Source organism: Manduca sexta, chromosome 27 (genome assembly GCF_014839805.1).
Source record: "Manduca sexta isolate Smith_Timp_Sample1 chromosome 27, JHU_Msex_v1.0, whole genome shotgun sequence".
NCBI classification, from domain to species: domain Eukaryota; kingdom Metazoa; phylum Arthropoda; class Insecta; order Lepidoptera; family Sphingidae; genus Manduca; species Manduca sexta.
Window position 1 is genome coordinate 16002554 of NC_051141.1, and position 21043 is coordinate 16023596.

The 21043-nt window shown below is 34.7% G+C and overlaps 1 protein-coding gene across 1 annotated transcript in view; it reads right to left on the reverse strand.

Annotated features, from left to right (window-relative positions):
* Positions 1-5771: 5771 nt before the first annotated feature.
* LOC115439930 (CUB and sushi domain-containing protein 3) overlaps positions 5772-21043 on the reverse strand; it is a 123452-nt gene continuing 108180 nt past the window's right edge. Inside the window, exons 5-18 of the mRNA XM_037444000.1 lie at positions 20391-20513; positions 19548-19711; positions 16811-16937; positions 15634-15783; positions 13039-13215; positions 11943-12241; positions 11604-11838; positions 11148-11321; positions 10678-10857; positions 10010-10246; positions 9547-9726; positions 9026-9211; positions 8524-8812; positions 5772-8255 (exon numbers count right to left, since the gene is read on the reverse strand). Coding sequence (XP_037299897.1) covers positions 7979-8255; positions 8524-8812; positions 9026-9211; positions 9547-9726; positions 10010-10246; positions 10678-10857; positions 11148-11321; positions 11604-11838; positions 11943-12241; positions 13039-13215; positions 15634-15783; positions 16811-16937; positions 19548-19711; positions 20391-20513 — 2798 coding nt within the window. The 3' untranslated portion in view covers positions 5772-7978. The remainder of the gene's footprint in view (positions 8256-8523; positions 8813-9025; positions 9212-9546; positions 9727-10009; positions 10247-10677; positions 10858-11147; positions 11322-11603; positions 11839-11942; positions 12242-13038; positions 13216-15633; positions 15784-16810; positions 16938-19547; positions 19712-20390; positions 20514-21043) is intronic.

Consider the following 21043-nt stretch of genomic DNA (forward strand, 5'->3'; position numbering starts at 1 on the left):
GATGTATAGTAAGATATTAAATAATTATGTATATGTGTTAAATAATTATGTAAGAGAAAAGGGGATATGGAAGGAGAATAGAAAAGAAATTAATGAATGTTTCCGTGTGAGTGTAATTATGTAAGAGCATGTAATATGTATTTGTATGCACACCCATATGCGCAAGTGTGAGTGTAACAAATAGACACAACCGATTTAGGTAAAAACCCATTAATTTAAATGAAATTATTGTTTTATCTGGTTGCCGAATCCAGGACAGCTATAATAGAATTTGGTGTGATGTTATTAAAATCTAGTTTTTGGTTGGTAACATGCTAAATGGTACACTACTTTGCGTATATCTGTGTTTACTAGTGTTTAGTGTATGAATGAGTGTGTGTGCGCTTATTTTACGTACTAAGATAGCATAATTAGAATAAATATTGAAATAAAATATGACTTATTAATAAATTTAATTAATAATGCGCCCTGCCCGTCTGGCCGAATGCATAATCTTGTTCATAATAATTAAATTAATGAACTTTACATAATTGGAAGATTACACATGAGAATTTGATTAATGTAGTTATTTCTATTCAAATTTAAATCTATGCTGCACGAATGGTTACTGACCTTACCCGTGTCAATCTCTGGACTAAAACCAAGAATCTCCATTCTTTATCATAAAGTTGTAGCTTATCACTAATAACATTATTCAGAAAACATGATATTATGTAATTTTATTATAAGAAAGAAATTTGTAGCACCATTGGAGTCGACGTAATGCCTACACATATTGTTAAAAATCCAATGAAAAATAGTTCATGGATTAGCAAAAACAATGAATGAAACTCTTGTTCTTCTTCTAAACAAATATCAGTTTTAAGCCTCAACAATATACGACTTAGTAATTTATTGTAAATTTATAAGACCTCGCTTATATTTATTTATCTTCTCAAAATTGAGTCAAATATCGTCGGAAAGAATTGACAGCGAGTAAGAAACCCTGACATAGGTACAGCAAAAGTAGCTTATTTTAATAACCTACTTGGAGCAAAATATTTAAAAACCAAACTATACTTTTTAAAAGGAAATTACTTATAAATTGTAATTTAAGCGGAATTTAAAAACTTGCGTCACGAATGAACTTGTAGGGTTATTAGATGGAATTTAAAGTACTTATCTTTAGATTTAAGATAAAATAGTACATACTTTTATAATTGCATTATATTAATTAAATTAAAAATAAAATTTATCTTAGATCATAATATACAGCATGTGAGATAGCGCACAGTACTTATAACATAATGCTCACGCGCAGGCACGGCGCACTGCAGGCTTACCCAGCACTCGGTGGGCAGTTATGCACATGGACTAGCTCTTTCCTTTACGCTTTCCGTATATTATTAGTTTACAGAATTTATCATTATTATCAGCACTATAGAATGGTGAAACGACGCAGTGTGTTTTTGTCATAATCAACGAGATCGATACCTAGTTACAATTATTGATATATAGATATTGATTGATTATAATTATTGATTCGCCATCTGCGCCCAGTTAAAAAAACACGCTGTATATTTATAGGAAAAGATATCTTAGATTTTTAATTATTAAAAAATTGACCAGTTATCGCTAATGGTTAACAGGGAGCTTTATTTTTAAATTTAGAGCCAGTTTTTCCTCACATCCATTTTTTTTTGTAAATAAGAAAGTTTTACCCAGCGGGCCACACTATCACACACAATAACATAATTATTATCGGCATGTCACGTCAAGCTTTTTGTAATCATCTACACAATTTTTTTAGTACCTACTCTCAAAATCCGTAATGTTTCAAAACCATTTTTTTATCATAGATTTTAACTTTCAGGATAAAATTGCAATGAACATTTGAATTTAATATTCCAATTAACGGATGCTGTGCGCTAGTCTCTATACTGTATGATAGTGTACACGAATCAGGACAGCGTTTTATTAAACAAAAACCAATCGTAGTGTAGATAAATGTGCTTCGATATATTATTCAAAGTTATTCAAAGATTGTGCTCTGCGCTGCTCACTATATTGACGCACGCGAGTTTATATTATAATATAGTTGTTATTTACTTCGTTCTTGACTTACACTAACTTTCCCAGTCTAATTAGAATTTATTTTCGAATGAATTGTTTATTACCCTGACGTCGTTTATATCTTCATTAAATTCTTGTCAAAACTGAAACTTAAGCAAACTTTCATAACGTCTATTATACTACATTCGTATTCCAAACATAGCCTATCTCCGAGAATATTACTCACCTATATAATAAACTGCCTAATATTTATAAAAATATATTAACGATATAATACGTAGGTTTAATATGTAGTCATGTATAAAACGCGATAAGTTTGTACGTAATGTGCGTTTTATCAAGTTGCCTATATTTTAATATGAACTAAATCCTATTTCGTGTATTAAATTTCTAACTTCAAGGGGAAATAGTGAAAGTATATTGGAGTCATTGTGATAAGAAAGTTCATTATTCGGTAAATTTAACTTTAATATTAGTTTAGAATAGGATGTAAAATTATATGAGTAACCAGAATTGATAGTACGGATCTCGAATAAAATACGTTAAATTTTAGTAAGTGATTATATCAGATTAGCCATGGATTCTGATAGATACAGTCTACATTAGTCACTTGCACATTTCATTAGAAAATAAAATATGTCCATATAAAGATTGTGTTATAATTAATTATGACGTCATCAACGTTATATCCATCTCTAAGTTGTCATCATCGCCAAACAAGATCATTAGTACACCTATATGTACTTCAACTACTAGTGTATTTACTCAAGCATAAAACATATGATGTAACTATATTGATAGTAAAATAATATGCTACTTATTAGTATAAGTTATAATAAATAAGGATATATTCCTATATAGGTATAACAAATAGGTTCTAAGTATTAAGATTAGACATTAATATATTTTTATGTAATTATGTATACCTATCTAAATAACTGGATATTTCTATTACAATTTTGATATTGGCGTATTGATGACATATTAGTTATGCATATCAATGTGAACATCCCTTGGCATACCTGAGGAAATAATTTTAATACGAAGTCATGCTCGTGTAGGTGAAAAATGTTAACACTTCTACTATTTAGTTTTTACATGATTTACATCACCATCATCATAAAACAATAATAATGTTTCAATAAAAATAATATTCGGTGTCTGTTTTACACTCAGTAATATATCTAACTTATCGATCAACTATTTTCATATAATGTAGTCATTGTTATCCGATTCTGTAATAGGCGTTATATCTAAATAAAATAATAAAATCATTCTTCGTCGATTAGTATCGTCCATACTATCTTACTCCGAATTACCAAATCAAAATATTTTTATCGACTACTATCTTATATCTTTAGCTGCTACTAACCCCGTCTCCTCTCTGTATATTTCGTGTTTTAATCAAAGTCCCCACGTTACTACAGACCCAATATCTCAGTACGATAACCTCGAACGTCTTATTTCAATAGTTGTAGGTTTGTTATCTATAAGTATAATCTTTACATATGTGTCCACATACATATTATATATGGCTTATCTATTAGCCAGGATTTACAGTAGCGTAATCTTTGTATCAACAATTCTCCCTGGGCTTTTAAGACAAGTTCACACTGAGCTCTAATCAAGATTGATCGCGAGCCGCTGGTACCAGCGTGAAAGACGGCTAATACATAATTGTTTACACTTTAAAGAGAGTCGGTCCTCATGTATGGATGTTTTGCTGAACGATCGTGGTATTCTCTATCATCCAGTTATCAGGGTGATATTGATCCATAATTATACGGAGTTCTGTACGAAAAATTCAATACGAAAAATTCAAACTAAAATTAAATTGCTCCTGTTCTGAGGCGGGGATAATGCGTGCGACATTCCTATTTGTGTGGAACAGTTTTGGACAATATTATGAGTGTGGTTAGCTATGTTTGTGGGCGTTGACGTCAATCACTAGCGAATAGTAGGAATAAAGCTTGTATAAAGTCGATGGATCTGCGAGAATCGTGATTCGTGTACGCACAATATTACTGGTAATTATCTAAATCTTGTCTTACTGTGTCCTTGGGACTCACTCCTATCTTAGTCTTATGAAATATATCCTTTAGTGCTACGTTTTACACAGGAACCATCGTCCGCGTTATATAATTTCATAAAATCGACCATCTTGTTAAATACTAGGCCATGACATGCATTCGGCGACTAATATATTATTGATTGTTGATGTCGATTTATTTATAATAGGTTAGGTTAATAGTATTTGATTGGTCTTAAAAAGTATTTTCATATATTTGTTAGCTTTTTGTGTATTATGTTGTGGAATATTGATGTGATATGCATTCACATATTTTTAATATATTGTTGTTTTTAATATTAGTAGCTTTTTGTGTCCGAATTGACAATTTGTTTGGTACTAAAAATATATTTACAAGCTGTAATAAATATTAAGAATAGTCAAATGGGTAAATTCGAATTTAATTGTAAATAAGATGGAATACTACTCCTTCATTATCTACTATACAATACTAACTTCGCTCTACTACTTTCCTGCATCACTTCACAAATAAATGTTAGATTGGATATTTTTACTTTTGAGACTATATGTTATTCACATTTCAATATAGTCCCGTTAAATACAATAATTGTTCAATCATACTCATTAACATTTAACATTGAAAACGTGTAGAATTGGAAATTCATAGAAAATTACATAAACCAAAGTAGCCTACTTTTTTAATAGTCGTTCGATAATCTGGCATAGACAGATGAAGTTCCATGTAATCCGGTCTCTTAGTAATAAAACAATATTCAATAAGCAAAATATACTCTTGTAAATTTCCTAAATACATAAAGTAAATTTTCTATGAATATATTATGTGGGTACATGGTACCTAAACACTTTACCGTGTACAACTATTATATTAGCCCTTTGATAAATTATGACTCCCATTAAGAATTTAATTATATCACATGATAACTGAAATTACATTTATATTAATTTACATATGAAAAATAATTTTTGAGAAATCTAACGTCTTGATGGGAATCAAATTGATGTTGAATGTTGATCAAATTTAGGTAATATTTCGGCCCTACTTTGAAGGTACTAAACCCACAGATATGTCAACTAAGAACAATAATATTGGCCTTAAATTTTTCGAAAGTTGAAGCTCTGTATACATGAATGCGATTGCCGCATGCGAGAATGATAAACACTGCTATGATTAACACTCATGAAGTTATGAAAGCGTTAAGTCAAAGAATTTTAATAATGCTAACATTGTTACTAACTAAAGGAAATAAACAAAAAAAATTATAGTTTTTCTAACCTCTCAGTCACAACTCACACGGTGGGCGCCAGTTTACGACATGCTTGCCATAACTACATTAAGTTGTGGTATTACCATTACTTATAAGCCAAAACTAACATCCTGAACCCAGGTTTTTATGGATATTATTTACTTCTTTCAAAATAATCACTGATCTCATAGGAGACACGTGATATGCTCGTATACATGTATAGATAGATTTAAACCTTTTTTTTATTCTGTGGCATGTTATTATAAAAGCACTGGTTAGTGCCTTCATCTGACGGCCTCTTGTGTACAATTAATGTATATCTTTTACTATGTTTCAAAACTGTTCGTTGTCTCGATGTCTTGTCAATTTTATACAAATAAATGGATAGAAAAACATCGTTTTTTTTTGCATTAAAACAAATTTACTTTCAAGACGTTTATTAAACATATTTATAAAAATAAGTAAAACTACGGAGGCTGATGTCTTAAATAAATTTGCAGTAATCTGTCAACATTAATTTATAGTCTATCGTGGAATCTCATTTATAATAACGTCATATAAGTTATACTTTACCTTTCTTTCTTACTTTTAAAACTCTATTTGGCGACATGAATTACTGTCTATTCGTCTAGACAACAGTGTTAGGGTAAATTTTTTTTAACAAAAATAAAATTCTATTAATGTTTAAATTGGTTTTAAAGTTAATTTAATCACAATGATACTTAAAAATATATAGATAAAGGCACTCTCTTTACACAAAAATTTAAAGGAATATATTCAAGTCTATGAAATATAGGACACATTTTGTTTTACATCAATATTAAAAACAAAAACGTTATGGGCATGTATTTTATCTCAACAAACCGCAAATGTGAAATAAAGTGCAACACTTCATCAAATAATAAAGAAATAATTCATCTTTGATTTATTTCAATAATACGGATCGTTAACAAAAAGAAAACGCAAGTGTCGTCTGTTTAAAAATAACACTAATGTACATATTCGTAAGTCCTTTTTATAAAAGCACAAAGTTGCAAATCAATAAACCCACACACTATTACAGATATCCCAAAATTGATATTTTGACATCACAAGAAATAGATACGGAAATTACAGATGTCTTTTATATAAAAAGTACAAAAATACTAACACCCTGGATTATTTACAATTAATGTTTCATCGTAAAAGGTCGAAATCAAACTTGGTTCAGTAAACGACGCGGAACCAGGTAATAACAACTAATAGGATCGGACGAAACCGAACCGCGTTCGTCTAATTTTCTAGCTTCACTATACTTCGATGTGATGAGCAGCCCTCTTTATATTTTAACATGAGACGTGTAGTACATTAATTACAATGTATATTAGAGAAATATTTACAAAAACGTATAATTAATTAATAGTACGAAAAATCGAGTTTGAGTAAAGTTAGTATTACAAGAAATTATGCCAAATATATAATTTATATCCATAAATACAGTTCCATAATATGCGCAAACGCATACGTGCTCGTAAACATGCATGCACGTATGGGCTTGGGCATACATATGCGGCGGACCAAAAATCACTCACGCACACCGGCAAAATGTTATGTATATTATATATAAATCCGCATAATAATAGAAAAATGTAGTTATTCCCTTAAGCTAATTACGAGACGCGTATTTGAAGGGCAAACATAATATTTTGGCATTAAAATACAATCATTCATCGATGTATAACAATAAATTATTTTATACATTAATAATTATTAAATAATTAACTTTTGGTACACAATATAACGAGTTTATTGTGAATCAAAAGTACTGTTGACTGCAATTGTTTTTAAAATAAATAATAAATAAAAACTAGAAATCATAGATACCGCTATATATATCACGCCTGTTATAACATGAGATAAAATATTGCAACGAATACATCGAACAAATAAAGGCAATTTATGAAAATATTATACATAATTTTTTTATTAAGTAGAGCGTCGAAGGTAGTAAATTTTTTGTCATAAAACAATTGCAGTCATGATAATATGATATTCAGCATAAAAATTTCAACACACTTATATCTTTGGTTCAATATCTATGATTGATTGTGGATCGATACGAACACTTAATTTGTCAAATCCATTTTAAATTTAATACACTAAATTAACAGTTTGAACACTCGAGTCTTTAGAATGGTAACCGCACCGATAGATAATTTTGTTACAAAACGTAACACGTATACGATAAAAGGCACTTTTGTAAACCAATTAAATAACACTTTGAAGTTATTTTGTTACCGACAATTACAAAAGTTCATAATCCACACTGGCAACACTGCGTACGATGTCATCTGGCGTTGGTAATGACGTCATTCACACCCTTATTGTCCTGAGTTCACACCACCGTAAAATGACCATAAGCTTTACACGTTATTTCTCGCAAGAATCAAGATTTGTTCAAACTGGCGAGATGCGCATGCTGTGGTTTGAGATTTATTCGCTACTGTTACTGACAACTAATAAGCTGGAAACTACGTGGTTTGGCAGCTTCGAGCGTGCGAGCAGACCGCAGTGTGTACATCGCACCGGCTTCACTGAACTCGTCGGTGATCATGTGCGGCGCGTCAGTCGTCTGACGCGGATCGTGCGCCAATCAACGCACAGCAACCCCATTAATCGTGATGACGGCGCTGGGGCCGGTGGGCTCGGGCTCGTACGTGGACTCGGTGTCGCTGCGCCGGCCATACGCGACGTTGTCCGTGATCCTCTCGCTGTACGGCGAGTCGTATACGTTGTCGGTCACGTGGTCATATATATGCCGCCCGTTGGAGTCGTGCAGCGTCGCGTAGCTCATGACCGCCGCATTCTGGTCTTCCTTACGTTCGGCCCCTTCTATATTTTCTGTGTTCTTGACCGGTGTCGCTTTTCGCCTGTAATTGATTATGACGTCCTTTTAATGTTTTTTATAAATTAACAGGACTGGGAATAAAAAAATATCTTTGCAAACATTTAAAACTGCAAGTTGAATATTCACAATTTTTTTAGAAGTGTTTGAAGGCTGATAGCAATGTTGGATGAACCAATCTACTAGAGCTGAATTTTACTACTAAGAAATTTAAGTAACAGTATTGTTTAACTCATACTTAAATACGAAGTGTAATAATTATTTCAAATGTTAATCATTAGAGTTATACTTACAGCCTCAAATAAATAACACCGAGAAGCATCAGCAAGAACAGCACTACTCCGCACCCAACGCCCACGCTGAGTGGCAGCGTGCCACTGTCCACCGCTTCATTTGTGGCGAGTTCACAGGTAGGTTCGTCGCCTGACCACTTGCCATCGTCCATGCATTTGCGCAGGAATGGCCCTACCCGCTGGTACTGGGGCAGGCAGTGGTACTCTATCGAACTGCTGAACAGAGTCGATCCGTTCGATATTATTATGCGCCCGTTCTCAATCGTTCCTGGCGATTTGCAGTCGATTGCTGGAATAAATAAATGTCGATTAATTTAATGTAAATAGTTTGAGAACAACTTTATAGAAGCATTTTAAGAAACTTCATCAATTGAGGCATCCATATCTGTCACTTAGTCAGACATACTTTGAACTTGTAATGTTATTCAAATATTCTGGATAAGTGCATTTATATGCCAAATAATTGCTATCAACATGAAACATAGATATTCGAAAAACTTACGAATGCAAACAGGCACAGTGCCGTTCCACTGTCCCTTCGGCATGCAAGTCCTGGTCTGCTGGCCCTTGAGGCTGTACCCCCTCTCGCAGCGATAGTGCGCCTCTCCTCCAATGCTCAAGGTCGAGGTCACCACCAGCAAACCAGTGTTGCCCTTAATTTGAGCTGATGGATCCGCGCAGGTTATTTCTGAAAGTGTATCAATAATACATTTGTAATGTAAGTCGTAAAAAGTTTAGTTTCTGACTAGTCTTTACCACTTTTTAGAATTGAGATATTTGAAAATGAAATATATTCGCACCACAATGCGAATATATTTTTCAAAAAATAATATTCGCATTGTGGTGAGATGGTAAATTAATGGTTGTTAACTGAATTAAAAGGAACTGCGTGAGCTGTTGTTCCTCTTTCATTACTTTTTGTGTGTGGGTGTAACTTATAGCCGACAAAAGGCGTTTATTACAAGAATAATTTTTCCCTTTTTTTTCTTCTTCTTCTCACTATATTCATTAAAGTCTTCTTACCTTTGCAAACTGGTGCTTCAGCACTCCAGGTGCCATTGTCTTGGCACAGCCGCCTCGAGACGCCGTCTAGTTGCCAATGTTCGTCGCACTCATAAAGCGCTGCAGCTCCATAATAAGTTGCGTTTGTCGCCAGGGTCACTTTACCGTTCTGAATGCGACCCGGATTGCCGCAGTCCACGTCTGACATGAGAAAACAAAGATGAATCAAACTAGATGATGAGCTTTATTTTATTTGTCAATTATTTTCGAATCAGGGGTTCCATTATTGTACAATGTAAATTATCCTGTCTCGTCGAGAGATTAATATGTAACAGAACACTCCACAGTTTTAAGCCTAGAAGGTTATAATGGTTGTCCAAAAGAATGTTGTGCGTCTTCAAAAAATAATATTTTCTGTTACAGGATATACTCGAGTAAAAATATAACCCTGTTAAGTGGACATTTTATTTATCATTTTACTCACATTGACAAGTAGGTGTAGTCCCACTCCATTGCCCATTATCCTCGCAAGTCGACAGACTCTCCCCCACCACCTTGTAACCTCTCTCGCATCGGTACTTCACCAGCGCTCCAATCCGGTACGTGTTACCGACAGTGGAGCTCACAGAGGTTCTGATAAGGGTCCTGCCGTGGTTGCGGTCGTTGCCAGTCACTGACACTATACTGTTCTCTGCTACCACCGGGTCCGTGCAACGGATTTCTGAAAAGTTTTGTTTGTTAGTGAAGTACGTATTAACCTACAATCTGTTGCGTAGTGGTGAAGATTGAAGATAAAGTCGTGGGTAAAGTATATATAAAGAACTTTGGACGATCTAAGGCAGCGGATGCGTGAGATCAGTTCTACAGAAAACCTAACAGCTGGTCGGTGAAAGTAGATACACGATTGTATTGCCATTTAACACCTTCTAATCCGAGATAGACATTAAAAAACCATGGTATTTGTCGGACCAGTTACTAATAATAAACATTAGTCTTAGGCATAACATGGTAGATTACCCATATCAAATATAGTAATAAGAAAATAAAACAATTAGTGATTAGCAAAAATATGAACAGATTACAGAACGTTCTATATCTCATTTAGTATTTATGCATCTACAGTACAAATAATTAGCTAGATATCTGGCTTACCTTCGCATCTGGGAGAAAATTCGCTCCACTGATAGTCTTCAGTGCAGATCCTGCGGACCGGCCCCACGAGCCTGTAGTTTGTGGTGCAAGAGTACTGAATGATGCTGCCGAGGTGAGTGCTACCGTTAATCAGTTCAGTGGAACCGTACGGCAGCGATGCAAGTTTGCCGCAGTCCACGTCTGGGAGAAACATAATTTAATCATTTTTGTATATATTATAGGGGTGAAGCCATACATATGCTACTGGTTTTGTATTAATATTGAGCAATTTTCTTCTGTATTTTAAGTTTATATTATGATGCTACAAATTTCTAACATCGGGAGTAAGCTAAGCATGCCTCAACAGATTTACTGCTATTTCGATTCCTAATTACAAAATAAACTGTGTTTTGTATTTGCTTTTCGAATCTTATGACTTCAGAGAGCAATAGAGACTTATTTTTTTTCGGTAATATGGTGTATAAACTCACATTCGCATTTGGGAGGTTCTCCCGACCACTCCCCGTCCGGTTGACAAAGAAGGCTGGTCTCTCCTACCAGCTTGTGTCCTCTCTCGCAGTGGAAGTCGATGGTGGAGTGCACGTTGAAGTCGAAGCCTACCATGTAGCCGTAGGCTGGCGCTTCCGGTTCCGGACATGAGATCACTATAAAGTAAAGAAGTTGTGTTATTAGTATATAGACAGGCCACAAGATTCTTGGATTTAGTGTAAAGGCCATTTTGAGTATATTTTTTTCTGTTTACAGTTCCACAGCTTTTGATATTTAAATGAACTAAAATCTTTTGCAGTATTATTATTAATATCCATTTTGTTCCACGTTTTCATCTATTCAATGAGGAATATAATGTACTTTATTTATCGAAGTCCGTCGCCAGGAAGAAATCAGCTTTATTAAATGTTTTAATTTATAATTTAATCTCCACTTACATTCACAAGACGGGATATCATGCGACCACTTCCCATCTCTGTTGCAGACGAGTTCCTCAGCGCCGGCCAGCCAGTAGTCAGGTTCGCACGTGAACTGCGCCACGGAGCCGTAGGTGGTGGTGCCGTTAAGCAGCACGAACGAGCCCTGGTGCACCTGCGCCGGGGTTCCACAGTCCACGTACTTGCAAGAAGGAGGAGTGCCTGACCACGTCCCTCCAAGGGTACAAGTTACGCTCTGAAATTTTTTTAGAAGAATTTTTCGGGTTATGGAAATTTGTTTCAAGCAATTAGTTATTGGTTCATTTTATTTTCTGTTAAGAATATTTCTTCAAATCTTACCGGTGATCCAAAAAGGATGAACCCATTTTGACACGCGTACGTGGCCAGAGATCCAGCTTTGTGTCCGGTGACAGTGACTACAGCGCCGGTGACGGGCGGCGGCTCGGGGCACCAATCGAACAAGCACTTGGGGGTCTCGCCAGCCCACACACCGTTATCACTACACTCTCTTTCAGCATTCCCGACCAGGGTAAAGTTCTCGCTGCAGGAGTACACCGCTTTGGCACCATGCGTGGTTCTCCCGTCGACTAAGGTTACCTCTCCGTCCGGGAGGTCAGGTAAGGTGCCGCAGTTCACGTCTGGGAGGAAAGGACAAAGTTCCAGTTTTTTTAAAATACTGCTTTGCGTAGTTTGTGGTGATAAGATCCAACAGTCGTGGCATGTGGCATTCAATCCCTCGCACTACCAATAATTATAATCTATCAATAAGGAGGTACTATACCACTTTTATGAGTTATTAGATTGTTATCTATAGTAGCATTGGCGCGTAGTGTGCGTACGCGGAGCACCGTTTACGAAACTATAAAACATGTATAGTTTAAGCAGTTAAATACTTTTATTAATTATAATGCTATTTTTATTAACGGTAAGCATTTAAAAAAAAATTTTTTTAAGAAAGTATATTATTATTGTTGTCATATTCATTATAAGACTTCAATTGTATCGTTGAATGTAAGTGTATTAGCCAAGTGTTCTAAGCTTTAATGTAAATAAACAAATAAGTAATACTCTCATGGCATTTTTTTTTATTAGATTACCCAGCCTTGTATTGTATAGTGTCCCACTGCCGGGCATGGGCCTCCTCTACTATTGACAGGGATTAGGCCTGAGTCTATTACTGGCCTAGTGAGGATTGGTTGACTTCACACAACTCTCAAAATGCCTATAGAGAACTTCTTAGGTATGCAGGTTTCCTCACGCTGTTTTCCTTTGCCGTTAAAGCAAGCGATAATTCACAAATAATTTTCACAGATAAGTCAGAGATGTCCTTGGGATTGGAACCTGCGGACATTCATCTTAGCAGTCCGTTCCACACTCAATTAGGCTGTCGCCGCTTTATTTTGTTCATCAAAAATACTATGCATAAACAACTCACATTTACAGGTGGGTGCAGTCCCTGACCAGAAGCCGTCCCTCTTGCACTCCCTAGTCTTGTCTCCAAACAGCATGTGTCCCTCGGGACACTTGTAGGCGATCGTGGCGCCCACCAAGTAGTTGTTGCCTTCGATCGTCGTATTTAGCAGTTTGTCCGGACTACCGCACGAGGGCGGTACTGTAGACGGAAACAATTGTTGTAGTCATAACATTCAGATTTACTAACAGTAATTAAATACAATTCGCTTTATTTATGATAATTCCGCATTGGCATTTACGTATTTAACATCGTAGCTGCATATAAGTAGGTGGTATATATAATATAAATATTGTACTTATTTGGTACATATAAAAATAAATGATAATACGATTACTGTCATAAATAGGTATCCACATAATTAATATCTAATTAGAAAAATTAAGATGTTCAGCCATACGTGAACAAAATATAACATTCGCTCATGCAATTTACAAGTTAATAAAAATTCTATGCGCAGTTTTTAAAATACCATAATGCTCCTAATAAAATGGTAAGGTAGATTCGCTAACAATTTCGCAGACGCTGTTTAATTCGCAAACTGTCGAGTTTATTGAAAGATAAAACTTTGTAATCTCTTTTATTGCCTAATGGCGGTCTCATCGAAACTTTAGCTAACTTTGCAGCTATGTCGTTATCGGATAGTGTTTTAATTAAAAGCCAATTTGGTTTTTAGCCTCTTTCTTTGATTGAATAGTAATTTTTATTGCAAAATTGGACTTATTTTTCATTATTAATTTTAGTATATTTGAACTGTAATAAAAATTTTGACGATTCAATACGGAGCATACTAAGCCTGAGTCACACTTTGCTCTTAATTTTTTTTATCACATCCATTTCTTTGAACCACATAAAAACATTGTTTTATATAGTCACTGTAAAGTGTCACCACTGCACTTTATGGCAAGTAGTCCAATAGAATGTCGACTGAATAGAGTTGATTACCCCTCGGCAGTCGACACAATTATGCCGGCCTGTTACCGTATATACACAGGCTGATACCGGAACGCGGCACACTTACATGAGCCACTATAGCGGGTTTTGAGACCTTCTTTACGGTGGTTGCTATTCGGGCGGATATAAAATATATCCTACCTCCAGCACATAATGAACGCTTGTTAGTTGGCGGGCTATTTGTTATACATTCACTTTGTAGCGGAATGTGCGAGCGTTGCACAAAATTACAATTAAAATACTTGATCGTTATCTAAATTTATATTGCCCAATGTGTTGCATTGATGGACTCGTGTAATTTATGCTAATTACATAGATATACGTGGAAGGTTGCATATCAGTAAATGAACCATTGTAGAACAAGTATGTTAGAGGGCGTAATTTCGCTTTAGAATACAACATAGGGACAATCGCTTAGTACAGAATTAATTCTAAAGTATTAGGTATGCAATAGTCTTCAGCAATAAATGCTGCTTTACAAGTATTAAAGAACAAAAATAATTTGCCAAACACAACTCGCGACAGCAATTCTGCGTATACATAAAAATAAACGAAATCATACTGCTTTATGTTCTACGTACCTAAGTAATGCAAATAGAACGAACATGTCGTAACTAACAAATTAATATTTTATTCAAAGAAAAATAAATGCTAGGAAACTGACTAAATCTTCGCTGCAACAGTCTTGAATCAACACACAAACAGTTGTAATTTAAATGCCTTTTCCCTTTGAGTTTGCGTTAGTAAGTTATGAAGCTTGGTTATTATAAAACGATTCGTTTATCATATAATATTTTTTATTCTTTTACAGCTACCCAGAGGTTTAAAAATGCTACAATCAGATTTTTCATAACGAGCTCTTAATTACTCAACTGACTTTCATAATTGCTTGCTTTAGACGTTTTAGATGTTAATGAATGTACAATCAGCTTTTGTTTTTCAACCTTAATGCTAAAGAATTTATTCATTAGTAGTCTGGATTCAGGTACATAATGGCCTGTGTCGTGGGTAAGTGCGGGCTGCAGCCTCGTGGCTAATTTCAAAATGTTTGAGCGAGTACCACCTGCGTCAATCGCTTGCAACTACGTAAGTTATATCTAAAACATCAAACTAATGTTTCATGTACAAAACTACATATAGTATGTATCAAAAACGTGAATAAACATAAATTTAAGTATTTTGTTTTGAGGATTAGTCAGGGGTGTTCGTACAATCACATGTCATCAGCTATGTTACGTTTTTTTAAAGGCGGTGAGCCAACTACCGATAACCGACACATTGACCGATGATCAAAACCAAATATCGAACTGAAAGGGGAAATCCCAAATATCACTGATTCAGCGATTGAACCCCAGACTTCGGCACGGCAGTAGAACCGCAAAATAACACCATTATGCTATCGAGAACAAGCATCTATCATTAATGGGACAACAGACCCCGTGCAGATTACGCAAAAAATCAAATATTCGCGATATCCGGGTATCAAACAAAAACAGCGCCAACGAGGAAGTATAAAACACAAATAAACTTCCATACCGTCGCATCGCAAAGTCGCCATTGCCAAGCAGAATAAAGTAGATATGTACCTATGAAGGTGACACTCACGGTACTGGCAGATCCAGTGCAGGTAGTCGAGGTTACAGCCGACGTCGTTCCAGAGCCAGGTGCGTCCGCCGTCCAGCACTACGCAGTTCTGTTCCCCGTTGTAGTTGTTCGGCTGATCTTTCCCCCACGTCGGCTTGGAAACTACTTCACCTGTTGAACAATAGAAAATTATATAGAAGAATAGAAAGCCTTGTGTTTCCTTTCCTAACGCAGAAAATGTTCCATAAACGATATAGAAGCGATATATTATAGTATAGTATTGCAAAATATTTAAGTACTTTATGCAGACGGCCAAATATTGGGACCTAGAAGTGGTATGATTATTCTCGATACAAAGGTACTTATCATAAATGAAGTAATTATTGTGAGATATTAATAAAATTACTATTTTCCGCATGATAATTTTTATCATTCTTATAAAGATTGAAACTCTCTGACCACTTTTCAAATCTACATTAATTGGTATTCATCTCAGTTCTAAACTGAAGAAATAGTGTACACAGAGTAATTGAATTACATGAAGAAATTTCGAAACTAAACAATCTCTATCTATTCCCGCATACCATACTGCAGCTGTATCTAGTTTTACTTTGAGTATAGCACCAAACACCAGGATTTGGCAATCTTATGCGAAACTATGTCGCCTTCTGACGAACTTGAACTTGAAGATTAATTTAGTAAACAAACTTATTACAATGAATCTCAACAGACAAAGGCTTTATGATTATACTAGGATGAAAGCCAGTACCCAATTTCTAAGCTAAATTTTCCCCAAGCCGCAAGTTAAATTTTCCTCAGCGAATGCTACCTTTGTTGCAACAAATTAAATAGAATAACCAGTATGGTTTTCATAAAACAAACTAGTGAACTATTGTGAACAGTTTAATGTAGCTTCTGAAATGTAATATTTCTGGTATGTACCTATCCGTGCAATTATTTGCACAAATTATGTTTCTTTCTTCTGTTACTATGTATTTGGTTTACAAAATTATGTCAACCTTTATTGTTTGATATGGTATGGAAGGTTTTAATAGCATAAATTTGTAAAAGAAGGTGGAAGAGATTACCACCGCCCATCAACGTCATCAGAAATTATAGATATGATTGTGATTCTACAGGAGCTAAAGGAATTTGAAGGTGGTAGCTATTTGTTAGGTTAATGTGGTGACGTCCTTACCATCCACCCATTTCCAAGTCCTGGAAGTGAGGCCTGGCTCTTTCTGCGCGCCGATCCACACCAGCTGGGTCTTCAGTTGCGCCTTGCGACGTTCTAATTCTTGGATCAAGAAGCTTGACGTTGCACCCTAGAATGAGAGGTGTGGTACGTCAGCAATTTTAACTACTTATCCCAAAAAGCAAACTTGGTTCAAACAATATACTTAAATAGTGTAACCGTGACAGTAAGAACCTAGGTACTTTTATGAAAAACAGTGACTTGCACTGTTTGAACACTAGAAATAAGAATAAACTAGTTGTTCCAAATTTCCGGCTCTGTAAAACAAATAAATCTTATCTAGCGAATTGTATTAAATTCTATAATAAAATCCCTCTTGAAATAACCAATCTGCCCGGCTACAAATTTAAGTGTCATGTTAAGCGCGAGTTAATGTCAAAGGGGTATTATAATGTAAAGGATTACCTCGATGATCAGACGGTTTGGAAAAACAGTCCTGCACACCCTGTCCAACCCTATGTTAACGCCAATATTATAAATTAACTACATAAACGTCTCATGTGTACCTTTCTACAATTTTGACATTATACTGGGTAACAGTTTTAAACCGTGACATATTTTATTTTATATTGACTCATTGAATTATCAATGTATAATAGACGACCGACCGATCATTTTGTTGCACCAGCCTTAAAATTTATAATCTAAATTATATTGACCGAGATCTATGACAAAATATGAATGAAAAATATTATGTTTGTAAATGTAGGCGTATGCACGCTGTACACTGACTGTTTCATAGCTTTTATAATTTTTTTAGTATTATTGTTTTTTTTTTTCGTTAATTTTTAGTTATTGCTAAATACTTTTATGTGGATTTTCTTCGCACTTTTACGCACTTTTTCCGTGTGTATTAGCTTATATAATTAATCAGACTTTGTATAGAAAAGACTTATTAAAAACAAAATACATATTTAATAACAATATTATAAAAGAATGGACAATTGATGACAAAAAATAAAGCCCGGAGTTTCTTTCTGCCTTTCTTCTTCGGGTAGTCATCGCTTGGGTAGTTGGTGAAAGGCTGGTAGGTTAGCTAGGTTAGGGCTTTTATTGTCCTCACCGGTGAGGATCGCGACGCGTTTCTCCCTTATTGCTTATTTTAAAATACATATATACCTACTGTTATTTCTTCGTCCCCGCCAGCCTGAGCTGGCTTCTTTGTTTACCAAGTATATTTTTCATTTATTTTATTTTCAATATAAATTGTCTTTGTTTATATAAGCTAATCTAATTAAGTAATAATTTAATATTCTCATGTACCTTGACTTATCATAAGTGCAAGCATTTTTATTTTTTTTTATTTTTATTTTTTAGTAAGGTCGCAGTGACCAATATTTGGGTTGCATTCTTTTTTTGTTAACTGATGAATTTATTACAGTTCGCTCTTTTTATTTGATAAACAGCGCAATATCATTGTAAATTCTAGACTATGGACTAAACATAGTTTCTCTTTGAAAACTTTGTACGCGTAAAATATGTGCTATCTTATTAAAATGCTTTATTAACTATTGACCTTTTACTAATCATTGAAATAAACCCCGTTTCAATAAACAATGAAATTATTTGAATTGCTCATAAACATATATTTGGGAAACAAATTATAACTTCTTGTTAGAATTAAACGCGAATATGGAAAATTCCTTAAACCCACGGAAAACACCGTCATTACACCGATCCATACATTATTGATGAGCTTATTAAAAACGCATTATCTGTTCCCCTTTCTCTGGGTTGTTTAATGCAACGCGGCCCCCTCGGCAAAAGTAAGTTAATTTCTTTAATTAGTTACCACTCACGATATGTAAACGACTTTCGATGCTCAGGGTTGAATAAAACATTCATTCTAATCTGTAGAAACCGTTTTCTAAACCTCAGTCCATGGCGATTTTAAGAAAAGAAATTACCTAACTGATAATACGTCAATATTGATCAATATATCTTTAAGACGCAGACAAATTCCAATTCTACGAATCGTTTTTATAGGATTTATAAAAATATACACAGTAAAAATATCAAAAAACTGTAACCAACTACATATTTCACTACGAGCGAATTATTTTATGCACGACGACGAGACACGGGCAGTTTTCGTTTATTTGGCAAAATGATTCCGTCCCACCGTCTGAGGTAAGTGCAGATTTTCTCGACAGACCAAAAAGGAAAAAGTCTTAAAAGGAAGTTCCAAGTAAACAGCGGGAATGACTGTAATTGAATGTCTAGATTAGGTGAGGTTTCTATCTTTACAAAGCAATGGAATACATTTCCTTTCTAAATTATATATAAAGTATTTCGACTGTACGGGAATTTCAATTTCCCGTAAATAGATAAAATTATTTTGTATTATAAAATATATATGTGTAGCATCATATGATGATTACACAATTACTAATTCAAAATAATGTAATATTAACGTGAACAACAGATGGATTAAACATTATGAATATTTCCTCGTTATAATTTGGAACATATATCGCAATAAACAATGTGTAAAATTCTATATTTGTTGAAGACAATAGTCAATAATATTTATATCTTATTTGTGAATAATCATTATTCAAATATAAATCGCCGAACAGATGCGTAAAATATAGCGATTATAATTTTTGTAATACAACGACAAAACAGTTTAGACAGAGTAAATATAGAAACATCTTGTTTATTTGAATCAGCTGTGTACCTGAAAACCATGTATGAGGTCTCCGCCGAGGCTCTGGCAGTGTTTCCTGGCGTATTCGAACGAGCCGCCCTTAGCAACATTGAACTCGTAGCAATTTCTCGAGAAGGCAGCTAATTCTATATCCGCTGCCGCTCCCGCCGGCGCGCATCGGTCGTTCGAGAATTCTGTAAACATATTATGAGAGTCTGGAAGCCGCAGTTGGGGGAAACGGTACAAATTGTTCGTTTTCCGCCCTAAGATGATGTAGACTACAAATTGAACTCAAAATTGAATGTGTTAATGTTTTTCAATTACATGCATAGTTGCAGGTGTCGGCATTGTAAATATTTGTTTATATTAATTTATTATTATATATTTATATTATAAATTATAAACGATACTTGTTTTCTTAAATGCAAATGTTATAAACTACTTGCGAATTAGTTTATTTTTTAATTCTTACAAAACTTTTGGGTAATACATAATATAATGTTAAGACCATGTTCTTGACCAACAACTTAGTCTACGCCGCGCCGCGCCGTGACCATGAAGGCTAAAAAGCCTTCGAAACAAGCCTCGGCATTAAAAATAATTAAACATAAACCGCGGTAAACATTTTACAAATAATTTTCTTTACTTTTAAGCCCGGTTAATATGTAAATATGGGGGACAATTTTGCAAAATATAATACACCAACAAAGCTTTTTATTAACATTAGCATAAGTTATATCTGATGTTCAAATTATTGACGTAAGTTAATTAATTAAACTTATAGAGTATAAACGCCTTCGTGAGAGTCTGTTGTTGACTTTCCTCTTTTTTTTTAATTATCGAGGATTTTTGTCTTTATTTCGTGAATATTACCTTCAGTGGTGAAGACCTCAACCTCACAGAGGGACAAGGAGCCTTCCACGCCGACCAGTTGCAGGAACACGTGTTGCCCGACCAGGGGCCGCGCGCAGGTAAACGTCTTCGTCACACCTTCGTCTGCAAACATAATTCCAGTGAGTGTTTTCGCTTTGCTTTGAGCTGTGTCTATCCAAGCACTTTAAAGCTTATTATAATAGATGTTATTTTAATGTCGCAATATTTTTCTTGGGAGTTATTTATATATGTATATTAAATAATATTAAAACAAGTTCTGTACCAATGAGATATGTTATATTCTGTGCCGGATTTATATTTTTTATGAGTATAGGCCACTTTATTTCTGCCGCCCCCATGTATGTAGGTTTATGTATGTATGTAAGTTTCTAAAATATTTAATAATTTTCCATCTGTTTGTATTATGGAAAGCACTAAAGTTAAATAAACGAATGATTAATTAAATCGAGTGAGCGTGCTCTAAAATCTGCTGCCTCTAAGAGGCTGCCGCCTATAGGCCGTGGCCTATACAACCTATTTACAAATCCAGGACTGGCTTTATTTACAAATCAAAATTAGGTTATTGTGCAGTTTATTTCTAAGTTTTAATGAGTGAATAATTTGACCAGGCATGGTCTTCAGGAGTCGTTTCC